Source organism: Pristiophorus japonicus, chromosome 16 (genome assembly GCF_044704955.1).
Source record: "Pristiophorus japonicus isolate sPriJap1 chromosome 16, sPriJap1.hap1, whole genome shotgun sequence".
Taxonomy (NCBI): Eukaryota; Metazoa; Chordata; class Chondrichthyes; family Pristiophoridae; genus Pristiophorus; species Pristiophorus japonicus.
In genome coordinates, this window is record NC_091992.1 from 13,478,930 (window position 1) to 13,503,467 (window position 24,538).

A 24,538-nucleotide genomic window follows, 5' to 3' on the forward strand; every position below is an offset into this window, starting at 1 on the left:
GAAAGATCTAATATTCCAGGTCCCTGAACTACATAATGTAGGATGGAAGATGCCTGTGCGTGGATTTTTTTAACGTGTGGTGGCCGTTGCACACCAGCCAGCACACGGGCTTGACAGAGCTTGGTCTTGGTCCAGTGGCAAGGGTTAACCAAGATGTCTGGAGCCCTGCTCTGCTGCACGGGCCTAGTGCACACACATATCGCAGTGTGGGCTGGCCCGTGCTGCCCCTGGGCCCTCGCCTCTTCTGGCATCATCATCATAGACAGTCCCTTGGGGCTGAGGATGACTTGCTTCCACACTAAAAATGAGTACTCAGGCGACTGATGAACTCATTTTAAATGGTAGAAGATGCCTGTGCATGAATTCCTTAACGTGGGGTGGCCGTTGCACACCAGCCACCACACGGGCTTGACGCAGCAAGGTCTTGGTCCAGTGGCAAGGGGATCCAAGGTGACTGGAGACCAGGCTCCGCCGCATGTGCATGGGACAGTTAGAGGAGCAGTTTGGAGTTTTACCACTTCTATCCCAGCACGTTGATCTTTGAATCCTCTTGAATAGATCAACATGGTTTTGAAGGTAGGCTGCCCAGAGTCATCGGCAGCATTCCAATGTTTGCCATCTCAAATTTTAACCTGGACAATATTCTAAAGGTAAATTTTCCAAATCTGAGCTCACATGTCTACACCTAGCATCAGGATCAAACGCTTCTTACATAGTGTAGCACATGCCTTATGCCCACACCCAACCCAGCTTTAGAACATTACCCCATACTTTGGTCGTTCAATATTCCCTTTTCACTCATAATTTGCAGGCCTCGAGTGAGAATTTTCAAGGTAGTGACGATTATTGCCAAACTGTAGACAGAAAGCTGTTGCCATCAGTCTTTTCTGCATCCAATGGAAAATTTCAGAAAAGAAACCTGTTTTTCCCTCTGTCTGTATGTTATATTAGTTAGTGTCTAATTCCTCACAGTCAGAAATTCTTGTTTTTATGCATCACTTCAATGTGACTCAGTGGCTTTAAATGACATTCCTTTTATCTGAGAGGTGGATATCGTTTCCTGGAGTAAATGATCTTACAATATTTCTCAATTATCTGCACCAACAACAGAAAATTCTGGCCACTTCCTTAAGGTAAATGTGTGTGAAGCTGGTGTATTTTTAGCATCATAACAAAATGATGCTGCAATTTTCAACCTGGATTAGCAAATTCTGAGGAGTTACAAAAGATTTCTGCGTGTTTCTGGATCAGCTCATTACAGAAAATTTAAAAAATCTGAATTTTGCAATAACTATTTTTAAATACTAGACCTTTTGTCAGAACTGAAACGTTAACTCCATTTTTCTCTCCACAGATGCTGCCTGACCCGCTGAGATTTCCAGCATTTTCTGTTTTTATTTCAGATTCCAGCATCTGCAGTATTTTGCTTTTGTTTGTTTAAAAGACTGAAATATCCGCTAATCATTCAGTTCCAGTCATTGTCTCCTTTCCCAACCTGTCTAGTTCTGCGTTAGTGGCATTGCCTCTGATGTTTGAAATAGGATTACAGGGACAATTTACATTCTCACAAAATGGTCATTCAGTCAGATTTCAATACATTCCCAGCATCGAAGCACTGACCACATTCGACTGGCTCTGTTAGGCGGGCCACATTGTTTGCAGGCCTGACAGAAGACTCCCAGAGCAAGCGCTCTACTCGGAACTCCTACATGGCAAGCGAGCCCCAGGTGGGCAGAGGAAATGTTTCAAGGACATCCTCAAAGCCTCCCTGATAAAGTGCAACATCCCCACCGACACCTGGGAGTCCCTGGCCAAAGACCACCCTAAGTGGAGGAAGTGCATCCGGGAGGGCGCTGAGCACCTCGAGTCTCGTCGCCGAGAGCATGCAGAAATCAAGCGCAGGCAGCGGGAGGAGCTTGCGGCAAACCAGTCCCACCCTCCCTTTCCTTCAATGACTGACTGTTTAACATATTTGTACATTTGTTATCAATGATTATTTTGTTTTGTTGGATGGATTGAATATTTATAGAACAAATTTGTGATGCGGACAAGTAGTAACCTTTGTAAGATGAAATTGCAAATATTTACGCTACAAATTTTCTATTGCTGGGGATATTACTCTCTGGTATTACAATATATTCTGTTAATGTCTGGTGAGATTTCTTGTGAGAATTATTAGTCAGAAGCAAATAAAGATTAGAGACGGATTAACCAACTTGCAACAGCTTCCTGGCAGGCTTTACTTTAAAAGTTTCTAATTGAAGATAGAAACATCTTTTCACATATGCCACCTGGAGTAGAGTGTGATAACTGTATGTGATGCGTTTTGGGTAGTTCTAAGATGATATGGGCAGGGTGTATATTACAGTAATACCTACCCTCCTGTATGGCTCAGAGACATGGACCATGTACAGTAGACACCTCAAGTTGCTGGAGAAATATCACCAACGATGTCTCCGTAAGATCCTACAAATCCCCTGGACCAACACCAGCGTCCTCATCCAGGCTAACATCCCCAGCATTGAAGCACTGACTACACTCGATCAGCTCCGCTGGGCAGGCCACATAGTTCGCATGCCAGACACAAGACTCCCAAAGCAAGTGCTTTACTCGGAGCTCCTTCATGGCAAACGAGCCAAAGGTGGGCAGTGGAAACGCTACAAGGACACCCTCAAAGCCTCCCTGATAAAGTGCGACATCCCCACTGACACCTGGGAGTCCCTATCCCAAGACCGCCCTAAGTGGAGGAAGTGCATCCAAGAGGGCGCTGAGCACCTCTCAACGGCGAGAACATGCAGAAATCAAGTGCAGACAGCGGAAAGAGCGTGCGGCAAACCAGTCCCACCCATCCCTTCCCTCAACGACTATCTGTCCCACCTGTGACAGAGTCTGTGGCTCTCGTATTGGACTGTTCAGCCACCAAAGAACTCACATCAGGAGTGGAAGCAAGTCTTCCTCGATTCCGAGGGACTGCCTATGATGATGATATTACAGTGAATGAATGTGCAAAAGTAAAGAGTGTTCTACAGGAAAATTAGTCTTTCCCGAGATGAGCTATAAAAAATATAAATCACAATTTTAGAGTTTGGATTTTTGTAATCTATACTGGGGAATATTTATTAGGAGAATAATAATCTTAGAGGCGTGGGGTGAGGTGGCGTGTGGTTAGCGCAGCCGCATGTAGTGGCTGGTTTGAATGTGGGATACTGTTCTTTTGGCATAATTTACTGGGATTGAATGGGTCACGATATTCAATCACATCGTGACACATTACCCACCAACCATAACCTGGAGGATGTAATGCTTAGAGAAACTACCCCACTCTAAGGCATGATTAAGGTTCCTTATCAATGTAGGACACCAGGATTTCAATGGCAATATGTCAGATGATGCATTCCCATCATTAACAGAATCATAAAACGATTACAGCACGGAAGGAGGCCATTCGGCCCGTCGAGCCCGTGTCGGCTCTCTGCAAGACCACTTCAGCTGGTCCCACTCCCCCACCCTTTCCCTGTAGCCCTGCAATTTATTTTCTTTCAGGTACTTATCTAACTCCCTTTTGAAAGCCACGATTGAGTCTGCCTCCACCGCCCTTTCCGCCAAAGCATTCCAGATCCTAACCACTCGCTGCGTAAAAAGGTTTTTTCTTATGTCGCCTTTGGTTCTCTTGCCAATTACCTTAAATCTGTGTCTTTTGGTTCTCGACCCTTCCACCAATGGGAACAGTTTCTCCCTCTATCTACTCTGAACACCTCTACTAAATCTCCTCTCAATCTTCTCTGCTCTAAGGTGAACAACTGTGGCTTTTCCAGTCTATCCACAGGTCCTTCATCCCTGGAATCATTCTCTTAAATCTTTTCTGCACCATATATATACTGTACCATGTTAAATGCACCCGCTCAAATAGGGGCAGAGGTATTCCACGTCTACTCACTCAGACTTCCGGCAGAAATTCTCAGATATGGCGGTGGACACTGAGGAGGCAGTAGAAGAACTTCCCACCACATTCCTGGCTATCAGGCAGCAGGTGGAGTCGAAAACCCAGGTCTCCAAGTAACGGCAGGACTTCCTACAGCCAGGACTGATTCAAAACTGGGGGACAAAGTGCAGCATACATACACTGTCTCACTAAGTCTCACGGGAATGTATTTTCTTCAGGATCTACTGGCTAGACGTACTTCTACAAGGGGAAAGTAGGTACACATGTGAATAGTTACTCTGGAAACCGCTTGGTATATTGGTGAGGTTTCTCCCTTCAGATGTAGTTGCAGACAATTTTTCTGTATCGGTTGTTGCAATTAATCTCTTTTATAGGATAGTAATACATATTTACTTGTGAATATCATTGTGCAAATTTTCTGTTGCTAATGATATATTGATATATATATCCATGGCTTCAAACCGTATTGTACTTACTTTTCTTGTTAACAGCAAATAAAGTTTGTCGATAGACCATTTTTGAACAGGAAAAGCCTTTGGTTTAATGTGAGTATTAGTAGTCATAATACTCTTCCTCATAATATTTGCCACACATGCTGAAACCCAAGACTCAATGGTCAAGCATTTTGAGTGTTGCAAGAGACTTATATTATCATGGTGAGTTTTACAATCAGAACTGTCAGTGAGGGTGAAGTCTTTTAGAGGAAAACATAACTTTTACAAGAAGCCTGCTATTGTGAGAACCATTAGCATGGCAAACATATACAACAAATTTCAGCAGTCTCCTTTTTCTATACTTTTCTTCCTTGTTTTTTTTTTCTCACAGGTCTTTTTCTCTACCTATCTCTTTGCATTCTTTGGAAATTGGACTGTTGAAAAGTTCAAACAACAGAAAATAAAGATGCACTCCCTTCTCCCTTTCTTTGCTTTCCCTCTACCCTTTCTCTCCCCTCATTTTTTCTTGCAAAATATACTCCCCTCCCTTTCATTTGTACTCACCTCTTTCTCTCTCTCTCTACTCTCCCTGACTAATCTGGTATAATGACTTTGGGCTTTTGATGGGCATGTTATCTTGGTTGACATATGACTTCCTTTGACAAACCCACCCCTCCCAAAAATCTCCCAATGAAACTACTCCTAAAGTGTACTGGCAGGAATCAAGTAAACACCCTACAATTAAGAACCTGTTGACTCACCATAATTAAGAGCTGTCCCCAATAGCAAGCCCTTCCTTCATACCTCTCTTACAATATACTGCCAAGGACAATATTGTCACTACTTGCAAAAAGGACAGACTGGCATTTCGATAGTGCCTGGACTTGCATCTCAGAAACATTTCGAACTGCAACACAAACAAATGTATTTTTAAATATAGTAATGGTGGTTCAATAGGTGGCCAAAACTGTTAATGCATGACTTCAAGAGGAATTTCACCCAAAAAAAGAATTATACTCCCACTGAACCCAAAGCCTGATGATAAAAATTTGAACATAGAAACATAGAAACATAGAAAATAGGTGCAGGAGTAGGCCATTCGGCCCTTCTAGCCTGCACCGCCATTCAATGAGTTCATGGCTGAACATTCAACTTCAGTACCCCATTCCTGCTTTCTCGCCATACCCCTTGATCCCCCTAGTAGTAAGGACCTCATCTAACTTCTTTTTGAATATATTTAGTGAATTGGCCTCAACAACTTTCTGTGGTAGAGAATTCCACAGGTTCACCACTCTCTGGGTGAAGAAGTTCCTCCGCATCTCGGTCCTAAATGGCTTACCCCTTATCCTTAGACTGTGACCTCTGGTTCTGGACTTCCCCAACATTGGGAACATTCTTCCTGCATCTAACCTGTCTAACCCCGTCAGAATTTTAAATGTTTCTATGAGGTCCCCTCTCATTCTTCTGAACTCCAATGAATACAAGCCCAGTTGATCCAGTCTTTCTTGATAGGTCAGTCCCGCCATCCCGGGAATCAGTCTGGTGAACCTTCGCTGCACTCCCTCAATAGCAAGAATGTCCTTCCTCAGGTTAGGAGACCAAAACTGTACACAATACTCCAGGTGTGGCCTCACCAATGCCCTGTACAACTGTAGCAACACCTCCCTGCCCCTGTACTCAAATCCCCTTGCTATGAAGGCCAACATGCCATTTGCTTTCTTAACCGCCTGCTGCACCTGCATGCCAACCTTCAATGACTGATGTACCATGACACCCAGGTCTCTTTGCACCTCCCCTTTTCCTAATCTGTCACCATTCAGATAATAGTCTGTCTCTCTGTTTTTACCACCAAAGTGGATAACCTCACATTTATCCACATTATACTTCATCTGCCATGCATTTGCCCACTCACCTAACCTATCCAAGTCGCTCTACAGCCTCACAGCATCCTCCTCGCAGCTCACACTGCCACCCAACTTAGTGTCATCCGCAAATTTGGAGATACTACATTTAATCCCCTCATCTAAATCATTAATGTACAGTGTAAACAGCTGGGGCCCCAGCACAGAACCTTGCGGTACCCCACTAGTCACTGCCTGCCATTCTGAAAAGTACCCATTTACTCCTACTCTTTGCTTCCTGTCTGACAACGAAAGAACATAAGAAAGCACAGAATGAAATAAACTCTCTTGGCCCATCAAGCCTACTCTTCCACAAGCTGTGTACAATCTGCTCGACAGAATCACAGATTCCATACACAACTATTCAACTCCTGAGCAAAGGTTCCATGAAATTTCTCATTGACTTCATAGGTGAATCAAATAAAACTGCAAAAATATCGAACCTCAGATGCCCCACTTTATTCATCGACAACCAGTTGCCTCACTCATGTTTTCCAGGTTTCAGTTGCTGGCAGCATCAGTTGGCCATTCTCACTTGAAGTGGACATTTGATTCTGCTATTTTTTTTCTTCTTTGTATTGTTCCGTCTTCCATCTGAGGAAAGCCTCACCTTTTGCATAATGGCCCAAATCTGCAGTCAGCTGCGAAGCGAAGGCTTCACTGCTGGCCCCGAAGTGCACTTCGCACAAGAATCTCGCAATCCATGTGTTGAAAACTTTGGGGTCTTCCTGACCTTCTGACCTTGTGTCAGCTGTCGCTCAGTTGGTAGCAACTTCGCCTGAGTCAGCAAGTTGTGGGTTCAAGTCTCTCTCCTGAGACTTGAGCACAGAAATCTAGACTGACACTCTAGTGCAGTGCTGAGAGAGTGCTGCACTGTCAGAAGTACCATCTTTTGGATGAGATGTTAAACCGAGGCACCGTCTGCTCTCTCAGGTGGACTTAAAAGATCCCATGGCACTATTTCGAAGAAGAGCAGGGGAGTTATCCCGGTGTCCTGGTCAATATTTATCCCTCAATCAACCTCACAAAAGAAAAACAGATTATCTGGTCATTATCACATTGCTGTTCATTGGAGCTTGCTGTGCTCAAATTGGCTATCACGTTTCCTACATTACAACAGTGACTACATTCCAAAAAGTACTTCATTTGCTGTAAAGCACTTCAGGATGTTCGGTGATCATAAAAGGTGCTATAGAAATGCAAGCTTTATCTTTCTTTCAATTCAAATCAACGGAAGTTAATGGGGATTCCCTTGTGCGACCCTCTGTGACGTCAACAAGCTGTCTAAGCAGCCAATCAAAATGCAGAATTCTCACAGACAGCGAACAAGGAAGTGCGTAAGCGCTTAAAATCCAAACTTTTTAGAAATACTAGAGAGAGCAAAACAAAGATAGGGGCTCTCACATGGGGAAAAGGCAAACATGAAATAAAGGTGCACAAACTTTTTTTTTAAATAAAAAATAAAAATTTCTGAAAGGTTTCTCAAAAATTGTTATTTTTATTAAGATGGAAAAATTTCACACTGCACAAAATGAAAATTAGTTTTCCAGGAGCTTAACCTTTGTTTGGCAGTCAATACGCGATTAATACCCCAGTTACACCTAATCCCTTTGGGTCTAACTTTTAGTGGGGAATTTAACAGCGTAATTACTGAAGAAGAGCCGAAGTTTTCATCAGTTTTCTTGATTTGGCTGATTACACAGATTGCCGGCTCTGTGGGGAGGGCACAGCGCAGCCTGTTTCGAAGCTGTCAATGACTGACCACATGCACCTGCATCAAATCCCCAAGTTGCGGTCAGTTTGAAAGGCGGAGTGACGGCGAACCCCGACAGTCCACTGTCATCCAGACCGCAAACTCTGGGCCAATATGCTATCAAACTTAGTTGCTAACCCTAACTTCTAGACATCTGTGGGTGAAAAGCCAGAACTGTGTGATACTTCCACAGCTATTCCTGCTTGAATTTCTGCATTTCGGCTTCTTCTTCTTCTTCTTCTTAGGTGGTCCCCCATATCGAGGATGACTTGCTTCCAGACAGAAAGGGATGAGTTCACAGGTGTTTCGATGAGGACCTGATATTCCAGGTCGCGAACTACATATTGAAGGTTGGAAGGTGCCTGTGCGTGGATTTTGTTACGTGTGGTGGCCGTTGCCCACCAGCCACCACACGGGCTTTTGGGCACAACGTTTGCAGCTCCATAGGTACCTGACCGGAATTTCCAATTGAAGCTGTGGCTAATTACAGGGCCTTTTAAAGCTGGAACAGAAACAAAGAAAGACTTGGATTTATATAGCAGCTTTCATGACCAACGGACGTTTCAAAGCGCTTTACAGCCAATGAAGTAATACTTTTGGAGTGTACTCACTGTTGTAATGTGGGAAACAAGCAGCCAATTTGCGCACAGCAAGCTCCCACAAACAGCAATGGGATAATGACCAGATAATCTGGTGTATTTTGTTATGTTGATTGAGGGATAAATATTGGTCAGGACTCCGGGGATAACTCCCCCTGCTCTTCTTCGAAATGGTGCCATGGGATCTTTTATGTCCATTTGAGAGAGCAGACGGGGCCTCGGTTTAACGTCTCATCCAAAAGATGGCACCTCTGACAATGCAGCACTCCCTCAGCACTGCACTGGAGTGTCAGCCTAGATTTATTTGTGCTCAAGTCCCTGGAGTGCCACAGCTGACACACTGATTGTGCAAGTACTATTAAAGGAGCACCCTAGCAGAAGAACTGCTACTATGGTTACGTCTTTTGCGTAGTAAAACATCTCAAGGGATTAGTTCCTTGGCATACTCAAAAAAGGGGCCTAATGTCTGTTTGAAGCCCCTGCAGATCACTCCTGTGGTAGTCTGGAAGGAGCCATAAACATCAAGGGTCATAATTATGATGTAGGTAGCACTCAAATCACTGACTCCATACGGTCTGGTGTTGTAGTAACTGCTGTGACCTTGGTCCTTTATTGTGTAACTCCAGAGTGCCCTTCAGGTGTGGTGGGCAGCCTTTTATACTCTGTCTCGCAGGTACTTTCGGGTCTCCCACTACAGTGCCCCTTGTGGCGCACCATTGTAACTATACATTTAATGTACATGGACAATACATAACATCTCACTCCCCCCCCCTCCCCCCGCCCCCCAGTTCCAAAAGCAAATTGCCGGTAACCTCGGCCTTGTTCGTTTGTTCGTCCTGGTTGATTTGTGTGTGTGAGTCCATGACCATCCACTTCCCTCTTCCCCCCCCCCATGCGATCCAGTGCAAGCATGTGGTATTTGCAGTCCTTACATGAGTGATAAAAGTACACAAACATAATCTCCAGTAGAAAGCAGGTACACATAGACAAACATTTGTATGCATTGAAGAGTTATATCAAAAGATTGCAGGTACACTGAACAGTTATTAAATCCCAGCTCCACTGGGTGAGGTGTGGTGGCGACATACTGCCCCTTTTTGCCCGAGGTAATGGGCTGCGCTGAGACAGGGTATGGCAACTTGTGCGTTGCCTCTGTTCTCAGAAAATAGCCTTTGCGGCTTGTCTGCAGCCGCTGAACAATTGCATAAATCACATAAAATCAGAAATCGCATTAATCCATTAATCATGTTAGTCACAGATCCATTAACCCTTTTAACTGTGCATTGTGGTATTAACTCTTTTCACCAATCATCTCAATCATTTTAATCACAGTAATCATTTTAGCATCAAAATATTAACTCTTGTCATAAATCACGTCATCATACAAATCACAGTAATCATTTTGATGCTAAAATGATTACTGTGATTAAAATGATCACCTTGACTGCCACTAGTCGTGTTATCATTATGCTGGAGGTTGGCTGGAGGCCTGATTGCAGCCAAATGGTGTGCTTTACAACTGGTTCCCTGCTGGTCCAGAGCCTGTGGAGGCAGTTCTCTCATTGACAGATAGAAATGCCTTGCTATTGTATTGGATATGGGCAGTCTGGTCTATCTGCTTCCTCTTGTATGAAAATCTACGATATAGCAGTCCTCATATTTTGCAAAGATTTTTTTTTAAATCTTAAAAGCTTCCTTCCTGACTGGTAACAACCTTATGGGCCTTTAATGCCCACTTTAAAATAAATGGGCAGACTTAACAGTGGGCGGATAGATTACACAAAAGGCAGAAAATCAAGGACTGCACAGTAATGTCCTCATTTGCATACCTTCTCCACATATAATGGAGTGCTTGCAAATTCAATGCTAGAGCAAACCATCCCAGAGGTTGTGTGATTTCACGTGATACATGTCACAAGCAGGGACACTGTGAACGCAGGGACTCCTGATTTTCCGGAGCCCAACCATCCACTTGCATGCAGAGAATGCTTATCCTGAGAAACAAGAAATCTAATACGTAACTAAAGTGACTAAGAGAGCAGAAAGTAAAAGCTGGGTAATGGTAGCAGGGGTGCACATTCGAGAACCAACATTGACATTTGCCACCCCTAAATTTATGGCTGTTTCTGGTACAGAATAAAATTGGTTTTATTCAGTAGCTGGCACGAAACCAATCGATTTCTTTTTCCTACCAGAAGATGTTTCAACTCTCGGACATGTGACAGTGGTAGGATAGTAGGTACACTCAAGCTAGTCTCTAGTATTTACAGTGAATAAGATCCATATACTTAGAAAGCACATTAAATGAAATTTGGAATTATCTGTGCCACCGAACAACATATTAGTCACACAACACCAAGTGCGTGACTAAAAAAAAGACTTGCATTTATATAGCGCCTTTCATGACCACTGGACGTCTCAAAACGCTTTACAGCCAATGGAGGACTTTTGGAGTGTAGTCACTGTTGTAATGTAGGAAATAAGTGAAAAAGTGACTGTGAAAAAGATCCCGAATGTCATTCCTGCCCTTCCCTCAATGAATCAAAAACTTTCATCTTAATTTTTAGACCATAGTTCAGAATAAAAACTTGACCTCTTCCTCCTGTAATGTCCTGAATACCATAGAGTTCCTGTAGGGTTCGTGGACATTTTGATTGGAATTGCACCATTTCAGAACCACTTCCATGATAAACAGCAATATAGGGCCTTTAATGTAGTAACACAGGAGTGTTATCAAACATAATTTGACACCAAAACATGTGTCTCTTGCGCAGCAGCTCCATTGCATTAGTGAACAAATGTGGGTACAAAATAATTAGAAACAAATCTCTTTACAAGGGATTCAAATTTCTCTTGTTTTAAATAAGTGAGCTAGCGGGATATGCAACAATGGGTTTAGAACTCTTTGATGCGTCATTACGCAACTTGAGTTTTCCAATTACATAAATGTCAGCAAATATTTTTCTTATTTGTCACAAAGCAGAATGTTAGTCACAGTATTTGGAATGTTCAGTATACGTTCAGAAAAGATGGTATGATCATTGGAGATAATTAATAAGGAACCTTTTGGAATGCAGTTCCTTGAAGGAAGTATTGTAATATGGTTGACGTCGAATGTAGATGAAGAAATCTAGCTCTTTTTTTTCTCACTGCTGCTATTGATTTACTAGATGCGCTTATTTTGTCAGTTTTCCGATAGTGCAGCACTCCCTCAGCACTGCACTAGAGTGTCAGCCTAGATTTATGTGCTCAAGTCCCTGGAGTGGGACGTCAACATTACCCAGACATCAATATTATCTTCTTTTTCAAGTATGTTTCTCTTCACATAGTTCCAGCCAACAGATATGCTTTGTCATCAAAGAAACACAGACAAACATTCACTTGATTGCTATACGCCACTTCATGATTTTCCACTAGCGATTATGGCTGTTGCTATCCTTCATTGCTCTGGGATATCTCCGATGCCCAAACTAACTTCTTCTTCTCATTCATGCTATCTGCCTCAATTACCCCACTCTATCGGTAAAGAAGTTTCTCCTGAATTCCCTATTGGATTTATTATTGATGATCTTATATTTATGTCCTCTGGTTTTGAACTCTTCACAAGTGGAAACATTTTCTCTATGCCTACCTTATCAAACCCTTTCATTTTCTTAAGGACCTTGATGAGGTCACCCCTCAGCCTTCTCTCTTTTAGAGAAAAGTGTCTCAGCCTGTTCAGCCTTTCCTGATAAGTTTATTCTCTTGGTTCTGGTGAATCTTTTTTTCTCCTTCTCCTCTATATCCTTTTTATAATATGGAGAGCAGAACTGTGCACAGTACTCCAGTGTTAGATACAAGTTTAACATAACTTCTCTGCTTTTCAATTCTAACTTTCTAGAAATGAACCCCAGTGCTTTGTTTGCTTTGCTTATGGCCTTAATAACCTGGACACCGTGGACCACTTCCCATATCTCGGGAGTCTCCTATCAACAAGAGCAGGCATCGACGACGAGATCCAACACCGCCTCCAGTGCACTAGTGCAGCCTTCGGCCACCTGAGGAAAAGAATGTTTGAAGACCAAGCCCTCAAAACTGCCACCAAGCTCATGGTCTACAGGGCTGTAGTAATACCCACCCTCCTGTATGGTTCAGAAACATGGACCATGTACAGTATACATCTCAAGTCACTGGAGAAATACCACCAATGATGTCTCCGCAAGATCCTACAAATCCCCTGGGAGGACAGACGCACCTTCATTAGCCTCCTCAACCAGGCCAACATCCCCAGCATTGAAGCACTGACCATACTTGATCAGCTCCGCTGGGCAGGCCATATCATTCGCATGCCAGACACAAGACTCCCAAAGCAAGCGCTCTACTCGGAACTCCTTCACTGCAAACGAGCCAAAGGTGGGCAGCAGAAACATTACAAGGACATCCTCAAAGCCTCCCTGATAAAGTGCAACATCCCCACTGACACCTGGGAGACCCTGGCCAAAGACCGCCCTGGGTGGAGGAGGCACATCTGGGGGGGGGGGGGGGCGCGGGCGCTGAGCACCTCGAGTCTCGTCGCCGAGAGCATGCGGAAGTCAGGCACGAGCAGCGGAGGGAGCGTGCGGCAAACCAGTCCCACCCACCCCTTCCCTCAACAACTATCTGTCCCACCTGTGACAGAGACAGTGGTTCTCGTATTGGACTGTCCAGCCACCTAAGGACACATTTTAAGAGTGGAGGCAAGTCTTTCTCGATTCCGAGGGACTGCCTATGATGATGATGAATAACCTGCATCGCTACTTGTAGTGATTTGTGAACATATACCCCTTTGCTCCTTTACCCCATTAACCTCTTATTATCCAAGCCGTAGGTGGCCTCTTTATTCTTCCTACCAAAATGTGCTACCTCACACTCATCTATATTGAAATTAATTTACCAATTACGTGTCCATTCTGTAAGCTTATTAAGATCTTCTTGGATTTTGTCGCATTCTTCCTTTGTATTAACTACACCTCCTGATTTGGTCTCATCGGCAAATTTTGAAATAGTACTTATGATTTCTAATCGTTGATGTAAATTGTGAACAGTGGCTTCAGTACCGATCCCTGTGGAACAGCACTTCCCACCTTTAGCCAGCCACCTTTAACAGAAACCGTTAACCCTTACTCTGTTTTCTGTTTTGTAGCCAGCTTACTATCCATTCTGCTGCCGATCATGGACTCGTGTTCTAACCTTAGTCATGTGCCTACTATGCAGTACCTTATCCAAATCCTTGGATATTTGAAAATCCAAATATAATACATCTATTGCATTACCCTTGCCTATTCTTTCTGTTACTTCTTCAAAGAATTCAAAAGATCGGTCAAGCATGATCTTCTCTTTTGAAATCCACACTGACTACTCTATTATATTTTTGGTTTCTAGATGTTTCTCAATTACATCTTTGAGTAAAGATTCTGTAACATAGGAATCACATTAGCTGTGCACCAGTCATTTGGCACTATTCCCTTTTCTAATGAATTTTTATATATGTGTTATAGTGCCTCTGCTATCTCATCCCTAACTTATTTTAATATGTGTTGATGCAATCCATCCAGACCAGGGGTTTTATCTTCTAAGTTTGATTTCAATTATCTCCCACCTTTCTATATTAAATATCTTTACAACATTTTTGTTCTCTTGTAATGTCATGACCACCTTGTTTGTCTCCCTGGTAAATATGGAAGCTAAGTAATTATTCAATATTTCTATTTCACTGTCATTACCAATGAGTTTATCTTGCGCATCTCTTATTGCCCCTATTCCTATCCTGATTTTTTTATGTGTCTGTAGAATACTTTAGTATTTCTTTTTCTATTCCTTGATAATGTAATTTCGTAGTTCTTCTTTATTTTCCCAATTGGTTTTTGATGGCTTTCCCAACCTCTTTGCATTCTCTTTTGTCATCCTCTCCTTTATTGTTTATGTACTTAGATTATGCCTTTTTCTTAGTTTTAATTTTACGCTTGTGTCCATCATTCATCCATGGTGTTTCATTAGTTAGTTCTTGTTTTTTTAAGAGGAATATATTTCTCCTGAACTCTGTTGATCACCATTTTAAATATTTTCCACTACTGTTCTATCTCTTTGTCAATTTTTTTCCAATTAACCTTCTCTTGTTCCATTCTCATCTCCTCAAAATTAACTTTTATTTCAATCTGCTACTTTGGTTTTTGTCTTAGTTATGTCTTTTTCAATCATTATTTTAAACATGATGTTATGATACTATTGCCTAGATGTTTACACAATGCTTACTTCTCTTATCTGCTCTGGTTCATCTCTCATTGCTAGATCCAGCAATGATTTCACTTTGGTTGGCCTTCGTACGTACTGGGTAAGATAAGAGTTCTGTACACACTCTTAAAAACTCCATTCCCTTTTCCTACCTCTTTTTGCCAGTTTATTTGGTGGTGATTGAAATCCGCCATGATTATTATTCAATGTCTTTTACTCATTTCATAGATTTGCCTACATATTTCTTGCTCCACTTCAGGGAACGGTAGCATAGTGGTTATGTTACTGGACTAGTAATCCAGTGGCTTTGGTCTAATGATTCAGAACAGCAGCCGGGGAATTTAAATTCAATTACAATAAAGAATCTGGAATAAAATGCTAGCATCAGTAATGGTGACCAGGAAACTACCAGATTGTAGTAAAAACCCATCTAGTTCACTAGCGCCCTTTAGGGAAGGAAATCTGCCATCCTTAGCCGGTCTGGCCTATATGTGACTCCAGATCTACAGCAATGTGGTTGACTCTTAACTGTCCTCTGAAATGGCCCACCAGGTCACTTAGTTGTATTGAAGAAGGCAACTCACTACCACCTCCTTGAAGGCAATTAGGGATGGGCAATAAATGCTAGCCTCGCCATCAACACCAACATCCCATGAATAAATGTTTTAAACTTCCCTTCCACTATTGGATGATCTGTAGAATACCCTGATTAATGTGATCGATCCCTTCCTATCCTTTGTCTCAATCCATATGGATTCTGTTTCTATCTTAATGTTAGCAATGTCTCTTTTTTCTTCTGCCATTATGTTGTTTCTAATTAGTAGAGGAATATACCCTTCCCCACCACCTTTCTTCCTTCCCTATTCTTTCTAAATACGTTTTATCCTGCAATATTTATCTGCCTGTTTTGTTCTTTATGTCGCCATGTTTCAGTTATTCCCTCGCTCTCACTTCAACTTATTGCCTCCAATTCTCCCATTTTGTTTTGAATGCTGTGCACATTGCTGTACAGGCAATTTAATTTGTTTTTATTCATTGTTCCCTTCGCTTTAATTTTAAGTTATTTTTTACTGATGTTCTATAACTGTATCTGTTCCCTGACCATTTATGTTAGCCCTATTCCTTACCTCGGTCTAACCTTTATTCTCATCTCCTACTTCTATTATCTTCCGACTTATGCTATTCTCACCAGATCCCTCCCCCTGTCCTACTAGTTTAAAGTCTTATCTACAGCCCTATTTATCCTTTTCAAGTTTCTCTCCAGTTGTTCTGAGATATCCTTTAACTTTGCACCAGGTAGGCAACACATCCTCTTGGACTCTCAGTTGTGATTGCAGAGGACTCTATCTATCCCCCTAATTATTGAATCCCCCGTGACTATAACCTTTCTATTCTGCTCCCAACGCACCCCCCTCATTTATTTTCACAGGGAGCAAGGATAGGACCAGTGTCTGCAGAACCTCCTTCTCTGCCTCCCCTGGGATTCCCCTACCCTGTTGACTCTCTCCTTCTTGCATCTGTGTTTTCCTCTGAGGTGTGACTGTACTCTAGGGAAAACCATCCAAATATTTCTTCCCCTCCTTTATGTGTCAGAATGTCTCTAACTCACACTCCAGTTCAATCTGACTCTGAGCCAGAGTGACTCATGGCCAAGACACCTTCTGCTGATGTGGCAATCCTGGACAATCTCCACTACTCCCACATATTGCAGTCATCACACATAGCTTGTGCTGTCATCGCTAATATTTATTTATTGTGTAACAATTATTTATATATAGAATAGAATCATTTGAGGTCTACTATTAATTAGCTGATGGATTAGTTAGATTTCAAATTAATTAGCAATTAGTTACTCTGATTGGTCATGTATAGCAGATACTTAATGCAAATTGGATTGCTTTAATGTTTGTTTTCTCTCATCTATTTTGGTCCCTTTAGATCTATTTAGGCTCTTAGGTCTATTTGTTTACCTAAAGGATATTATGCTCTTAATACTTAAGGTAAATGGTAAATTAAACACTTAGCGCTGATTCCTCGAGCTCGCCGCTCCTCAATCTGCGCTGGCTATGACGTCCCTTTTTGAATTTTTCCCTGTGTTTGTCTGGTATCAGCTGCTGCTCACTGCCACTATCTGATTTTAAATCACTGGCGTTGGGCATTCCTGCTTCCACCCGGCTGCTGCTCACTGCCGCTGCTCCTTTTATGCGCCGTGTAAGGGATAACATCAAGATCACTGAATTACTGTGACACCTCGAGTCTCGTCGCCGAGAGCATGTAGAAAACAAGCGCAGGCAGCGGAAGGAACGTGCGGCAAACCAGACTCCCCACCCACCCTTTCCTCCAACTTGTCTGTCCCACCTGTGACAGAGACTGTATTTCCCGTATTGGACTGTACAATCACCTGAGAACTCACTTTTGATGTGGAAGCAAGTCTTCCTCGATTCCGAGGGACTGCCTATGATGATGATGACTGTGACTGAATATGTTCAATTCCAATTTATTAAATGGTATTCTCTGTGGCAGATTGGGGATTCAATGTTGCAACTCTGACCATTATTCTGCAAAAACTGTACCAATAGATTTTACATATATTTATAACCGTTTGTGTATTTCATTTTAATGCTGTACCATTTTAAAAGCTGAGAATACAGAACAAGGTGTTCCTCATGCAAAATATACTAATTGGATGTAAGTATCAGCTGCTAGGTTTTCCGTGGAAGTTTTCTCGACCTCCCATCGCAGCTTTGGCAGAAACCTCAGAGAAATACCGTAAACTGCCATTTACCCCATTTTCCTGGGGTTTCTGCTCATTTTTAGTGGGAAAACATAATCATGTTATTTTGAAATATTGTAATTTTTTTTAAATGATTTTGTTTAAGCCCTTATTTTGGACATGAGAAATTTCAGTTACTGAGGAAAAAAATGACAGTGAAAAGAAATTTCAGAAAACATTGAGTGATTTGTGGGAATTCAGTGGCCAGATTGCGATGAGTTTATTACAGAGGCAAAACTCAAGAAAAGTGTGGATGTAGGATTTTATAATGGTTAAACAAAGGGGAGTCAAATTGTGCAGACAGGAAGTGTATCCAGATGTAAGATTTGTCATCTATTAAAGATAATAGATTACAGATAGGCCTTCTAAACCTAAATTTAAAATTATAATTTTAATGTTGGGTAGAATGCACAGTCACAGGCACTTCAGATACACCTTCCCTTATTAAAAATGGTGAAACCGTTATCATGTATCTCCCTTGTTTCTACTCTTATTGGAGAACTATGTAGCTAAGACAGGTAACACAATTTGTGATGACATTTATATTACTTTGAGTTTTTTTTTTATGTTGTAGGATCCTCTGAGCAGTTTGGTAGAAATTCTAATTTCTGTAATCCTCTTAAATATAATTATGACAAAATACTCATCATATAACAAATGTGTAAGCTGGTAACTAACTAACTGAAAATTGTTCATGTAGTTTACCAGACTACACTGCAATACACATAACAAATGGGGCTGAAATGGAACACACAAGTTCTTGATGGAAAATATGCACTGTAAATAGCATTTATTGTATAAAATGCAAACATGCACTATTGTGGTATCACTCAACTGTATTGAGCAATCCTGTGCATTAAAGTACAGATACCTTCTGCTTGAATGAAAATCTGAGTGGAAAAAATGGTGGAGTGTTACTTGCAGGAACACCAGTCTTTAGGAGTCTGTCTTTGTAGGGATGAACAGTGCACAATGTTGCAGGAATTAAAGACTGTTTGCAGCAACTTTGGAAGCAGATGTCTGATGGATCCCTCCATAGCCTCGCTCCTCCCTATCTCTGTAACCTCCTCCAACCTAATCATCCATCCACCCACTCCACCCCCCGCGCCCCCCCCCCCCCCCCGAGATGTCTGCGCTCCTCTAATTCTGCCCTCTTGAGCATTCCAGATTATGATCGCTCAACCATCGGTGGCTGTGCCTTCTGTTGCCTAGGCCCCAAGCTCCGGAACTCCCTGCCTAAACCTCTCCGCCTCTCTACCTCTCTTTCCTCATTCAAGGCGCTCCTTGAAACATACCTCGGTCACCTGCACTAATTTCTCCTTATGCGGCTTGATATCAATTTTTTTAAATCTCATAATACTCCTGTGAAGCACCTTGGGACGTTTCTTTATGTTAAAGGCACTATATAAATTCTGTTGACCTCAGGTTTACAGATGAGGCACTGGAGGTGCTTCTTAAATGAAGCTAGACAAAGGAAAATACTGCGGATGCTGGAAATCGGAAATAAAAACAAAAATGCTGGAAATGCTCAGCGGGTCAGGCAGCATCTGTGGAGAGGGAAACAGAGTTAATGTTTTGGGTCGATGACCTTTCCTCAGAACTAGAAAGAGTTAGAGGGGTACCAGATTTTAAGCAAGTACAGAGGCAGGGAAAGCGGGGAGGGGAAGGAAGAACAAAAGGGAAAGTCTGTGATAGGGTGGAAGGCAGGAGTGAGTAAATGACAAAAGGGATGATGGTGCAAGGCAAAAGGGTTGGTAATGGGACAAGAAAAGAATCCAAAGATGGGTCTAGAAGAGTTGTAAATGACAACAGCAGAATCATTACCAGTAGCTGCTGTCTGAAAAAATGGGTGGTTATGGTGTGAAATACTGAACCCGACATTGAGTTTGAAAGGCTGTAAGGTGCCTAATCGAAAGATGAAGTGCTGTTCCTCGAGCTTGCGTTGAGCTTCATTAGAACAGTGTAAGAGGCTAAAGAAAAAGAGGTCAGAGTGGGAGTGGGAGTGGGGCGGAGAATTAAAATGACAAGTGACCGGAAGCTCGGGGCCACGCTTGCGGATTGAATGGAGGTGTTCCACAAAGTGGTCACCCAATCTACGTTTGGTCTCCCCAATGTAGAGGAGACTGCATTGTGAGCAGCGAATACAATATATTAAATTGAAAGTACATGTAAATTGCTGTTTCATCTCGAGCAAGTGTTTGGGGCTCTGGACGTTGAGAAGGGAGGAGGTAATAGGGTAGGTGTTGCACCTCCTGTGCTTGCGTGGGAAAGATCCTTTGGGATGCGGAAAGGGGAGGGGAAGGTACGTTTGGCGGTGGCATCACACCGGAGGTGTGGGAACATGATCCATTGAATATGGAGGCTGGTGGGTGGAAGAGGAGTACAAGGGCAACCCTATTGTGGATCTGGGTGGGAGGGGAAAGGGTGAGAGCAGAAGTGCGAGAAATGGGAGCGGCACAGTCAAAGGCCCTGTCAACTATGGTGGAGGGGAATCCTCACCTGAGCAAAAAAGGACGAAATGCTGGGGCTCATTTACAGTCTGCAATTGCTCTATTAAATATGTCATTGCTCCAAAATAATGTACAACAGCATCATTAAAAAAACCCAGTAGAAACAAGTGCAGTACTAAGCTGGTGGGCGCAGCAGTCTGTTCTGAGCTTCAAAGCGGTTCGGTTATCTATTTAATGTCCACTGATCTTTAGTCTGCTCCATTTTTTTTCTACAATCTCTCTGTCAATGGTAAGAGCAAAACAAAGACAAGTATTATTAATTCACTGTTCCAATGAGCAGTTAAATCAACAAATAGAGGAATGTATCAGCTGCCTGATCAAAATGGCATGAGGTTACTCATCATCATCATCATCGGCAGTCCCTCGGAATCGAGGAAGACTTGCTTCCACTCTTAAAATGAGTCCTTAGGTGGCTGAACAGTCCAATACGAGAGCCACAGTCCCTGTCACAGGTGGGACAGATAGTCTTTGAGGGTAAGGGTGGGTGGGACTGGTTTGCGCTTGATTTCTGCATGCTCTCGGTGATGAGACCCGAGGTGCTCAGCGCCCTCCCGGATACACTTCCTCCACTTAGGGCCGTCTTTGGCCAGGGTCGCCCAGGTGTCGGTGGGGATGTTGTACTTTATCAGGGAGGCTTTGAGGGTGTCCTTGTAACGTTTCCTCTGCCCACCTTTGGCTCGTTTACCGTGAAGGAGTTCCGAGTAGAGCGCTTGCTTTGGGAGTTTCGTGTTGGGCATGCAGGCAATGTGGCCTGCCCAGCGGAGCTGATCAAGTGTGGTTAGTGCTTCAATGCTGGGGATGTTGGCCTGGTCGAGGACGCTAATGTTGGTGCGTCTGTCCTCCCAGGGGATTTGTAGGATCTTGCGGAGACATCGTTGGTGGTATTTCTCCAGCGACTTGAGGTGTCTACTGTACATGGTCCATGTCTCGGAACCATACAGGAGGGCAGGGGTATTACTACAGTCCTGTAGACCATGAGCTTGGTGGAAGATTTGAGGGCTTGGTCTTCGAACACTCTTTTCCTCAGACAGCCAAAGGCTGCACTGGCGCACTGGAGGCGGTGTTGAATCTCGTCGTCAATGTCTGCTCTTGTTGATAGGAGGCTCCCGAGATATGGGAAGTGGTCCACATTGTCCAGGTTATTAAGGCCATAAGCAAATAAAGCACTGGGGTTAATTTCTAGAAAGTTAGAATTGAAAAGCGAACGGCAGAGGCGGGCGACTTAATTAAAATAATTATCAGGTACTTGTCAAACCCTTATGCACTTTTAAAAAATCTATCTTTCAAATTTCCTTGCATGACCAGGGGATTCACGCAGCTTGGGAACCACGTCTGTCAACCTGAAGTGGTAGTTGAGTGGCCAGCTGATGAATTGACAGTATGAAAAGTACAATAAAAACTCCCACCTTACAGCTTGCAAATGTTTTCAGCAAAGACTCCATCCAGTGTCACGTCATTGGTAGAACCTCTCTCACCATTGACAGATTGCTTCTGACATCTGAACTTGACCTGCCATCTATTCCATTAGCATGGGTGACATTTATACTGTCTCACCTTGGTCTTCAGAATCAGACCACGATGAGCTCCAACACCAAACACACCAGCAGCACCAACAACACCTCAACCACCTGATGCTGCACAGGACAGAGGGCATCAGCGCAAGGCTGCAGTGTGCCAGAGGTTATAACCCCAACACAGGGTATACAGGTAGAGAGTGAGTTTCCTCAACATGACTGAGCAGCACTGCCAAAGGAGGCTCAGGCCATCATGCTAGGTCGTCGCAGACATTTGCACATTGCTGGAGCAAGACCTGCAGCCCCCAGGAGCGGGTGGACAAGCCTTACTAGTGGCTCTCAAAGTTACCAGCACCCTCAAATTCTTCGCCTCAGACTCCTTCCTGGGATCTGCCACAGACATTTGCGGCATCTCGCAGTCGGCCGCCCACAGATGCATCACACAAGTCACCGATGCCTTCTTTGACAAGTCGGCCAATTATATCAACTTTGCCACTGATGAAGCCAGTGTTACTGAGCGGGCGCTGGGCTTTGCCACTCCGGCTGGCTTCCCACAGGTGCAAGGTGTCATCAACTGCACACGTGGCCATGAGGGATCCCTTCATCACCCAGGCATCTTTGTCAAGCACAAGGGCTTCCACTCCCTCAATATGCAGCTCATCTGCAACCATAGGAAGATCATCATGCACGTGTGCGCCAAATTCCCCGGCAGCTGCCATGCCTCTTTCATCTTACCCCAGTCCAGCCTCCTTCAACTCTTTGCTTCTCCAAACAGACTTTCCAGCTGGCTGCTTGGAGACAAGGCCTATCCACTGGAGACGTGGTTCATGATACCCTTGAGGTGGCCAAGTACAAAGGCAGAGGAGAGATATAATGAAAGCTACATGTCTACCAGCTGTGTCATAGAGCAGACAATAGGCATGCTGAAAATGCACTGCAGAGGCCTTGACAGATCTGGAGGAGCCCTTCAGTACGCAGCAACTATGGTCTCTTTAATCAACCTGGTCTGCTGCGTCCTGCACAACACAGCACAGCAGCGAGAATTAGCACTGCATGAGGAGCAAGGCTCTGAGCGCACAGTCTCTTCCAAGGAGAAGGAGCAGGAGGAGGAGCATCAGCTGGAAGACGAGGAGGGGGAGGAGCAGGATGAAGCAGCAGTCCAGATCCCACCAGCACATTGCTGCCATGGCCGACACTGTCCACATTCCTGGCTTAGGAACAAAGGAATTGCTAGACGTGAAAAGACCAAGGTCCATCTAGTTCGCCTTCTAGTCGCACGATACAACGATAATGGGAGTTGTTGACCAATCACAGCAATCAATCTGTATCAATCAGTCTACAACAGAACCAGACATGAGGTGAGGAAAACCCCAGTGGTGGAACATTTTGGGATCTTCTACCTCAACTCTACCTTCCCGCACTATCCCCAAAGCTCTTGATTCCCTTAATATTCAAAAATCTATCAATCAATCTCTGTCTTGAATATAAACGACTGAGCATCCAAAGCCGTCTGGGGTAGAGAATTCCAATGATTCACACCCACCGAGTGAAGAAATTTCGCCTAATCTCAGTCTTAAATGGCCGACCCCTTATTCTGAGACTATTGCCCCTGGTTCTAGACTCCCCAGCGAGGTGAAACATCCTCCCTGCATCTACCCTGTCAAGCCCTGTAAGAATTTTGCATGTTTCAATGAGATCATCTCTCATTCTTCTAAACTCGAGAGAATATAGGCCTAGTCTACTCAATCTCTCCTCATAGGACAATCCCCCCATCCCAGGAATCTGTCTAGTGAACCTTCGTTGCACTCCTTCTATGGCAAGTATACCCATCCTTAGGTAAGGAGAACAAAACTGTACACAATACTCCAGGTGTGGTCTCACCAGGGCCCTATACAATTGCAGTAAGACATCTTTACTCTTATACTCAAATCCTCTTGTAATAAAGGCCAACATACCATTTGTTTTCTTAATTGCTTGCTGTACCTGCATGTTAACTTTCAGTGATTCGTGTACAAGGACACCCAGGTCCCTCTGAATACCAACATTTCCCAATCTCTCACCGTTTAAAATTATAAGCATTATAAGCCTCTTCCTTTGATCTAATACTGGCCAAGAGTGTGCGGTCGGAGGCTTCCCACGGGCAGATGCGTCCGACCGCAAAAGTTTCTACAAAAGTACCTGGTGGTCCCGGAGATTCAGCGACTTGCGTCCTGGGGCTCTATGCAAAGGCCTGCACAGAGGCCCACGTATTCCAGGAGCGTATGTGCTTCGTACGCGACCCTGGGGTCACGTGGCCAGTCCCAACCAATCAAAATGGGGGTATTCCCATTCATACTTATGGTGAGTTCCGTTTCTACGTATGAATGAGAACACCCCCAAAAACACACCAACACATTAAATAAATTTTAAAAACACATTACATATTTAAAATGAATTAAAATGCAACTTAATTAAATATTTTATGCAAACATTTTTTAAATACGTTTTAACAGGGCTAAAAATAAACTTACCTTCATGAGCAGGGTTTTTAATATATAAAAAGGAGTAATAACATTTTATTTTTACATTTTTTTTAATTCTTAAACTGGTAAAAGCAGACCTTACGCCTGCTTTTACCAGGCGTAAGAATTTCAAGGGCATTCGCTGGGCAGAAGTTGCTGTCCACCCGCGGAGGCCCTTTTCCTCCGGATGCGTGTGATCTGTCAAGAGCATTCTTGACAGATCGCGAGTTCCGGGTTTAGGCACATGTGCTTCACATACCTAAACCCAGAACTTGCACGGGCCCTAGGGTTCGTGTGCACCTCGTACACGCCCGCAGGGGCTGTGAATTCAGGCCCACTATCTTTAACTTCTCTTGTTAGC

The 24,538-nt window shown here is 43.4% G+C and overlaps 1 protein-coding gene across 1 annotated transcript; it reads left to right on the plus strand.

Moving 5' to 3' along the window:
* Positions 1 to 3,964: 3,964 nt before the first annotated feature.
* On the plus strand, positions 3,965 to 22,980 carry LOC139226915 (putative nuclease HARBI1). Its single transcript, XM_070858007.1, has 3 exons — positions 3,965 to 4,056; positions 4,162 to 4,196; positions 22,052 to 22,980. Exons 1-3 carry the CDS (start codon positions 3,965 to 3,967, stop codon positions 22,978 to 22,980), a joined length of 1,056 nt encoding a protein of 351 aa, XP_070714108.1.
* The last annotated feature ends 1,558 nt before the right edge of the window (positions 22,981 to 24,538 follow it).

Bases quoted from the DNA above. Each gene is read 5' to 3' on its own strand.
- LOC139226915 (XM_070858007.1), top strand. From the start codon at position 3,965: ATGGCGGTGGACACTGAGGAGGCAGTAGAAGAACTTCCCACCACATTC. The intron at 4,057-4,161 runs GTAACGGCAGGA...TATTTTCTTCAG, and splicing joins TCGAAAACCCAGGTCTCCAA to GATCTACTGGCTAGACGTAC. The intron at 4,197-22,051 runs GTAGGTACACAT...TCTTCGCCTCAG, and splicing joins CGTACTTCTACAAGGGGAAA to ACTCCTTCCTGGGATCTGCC.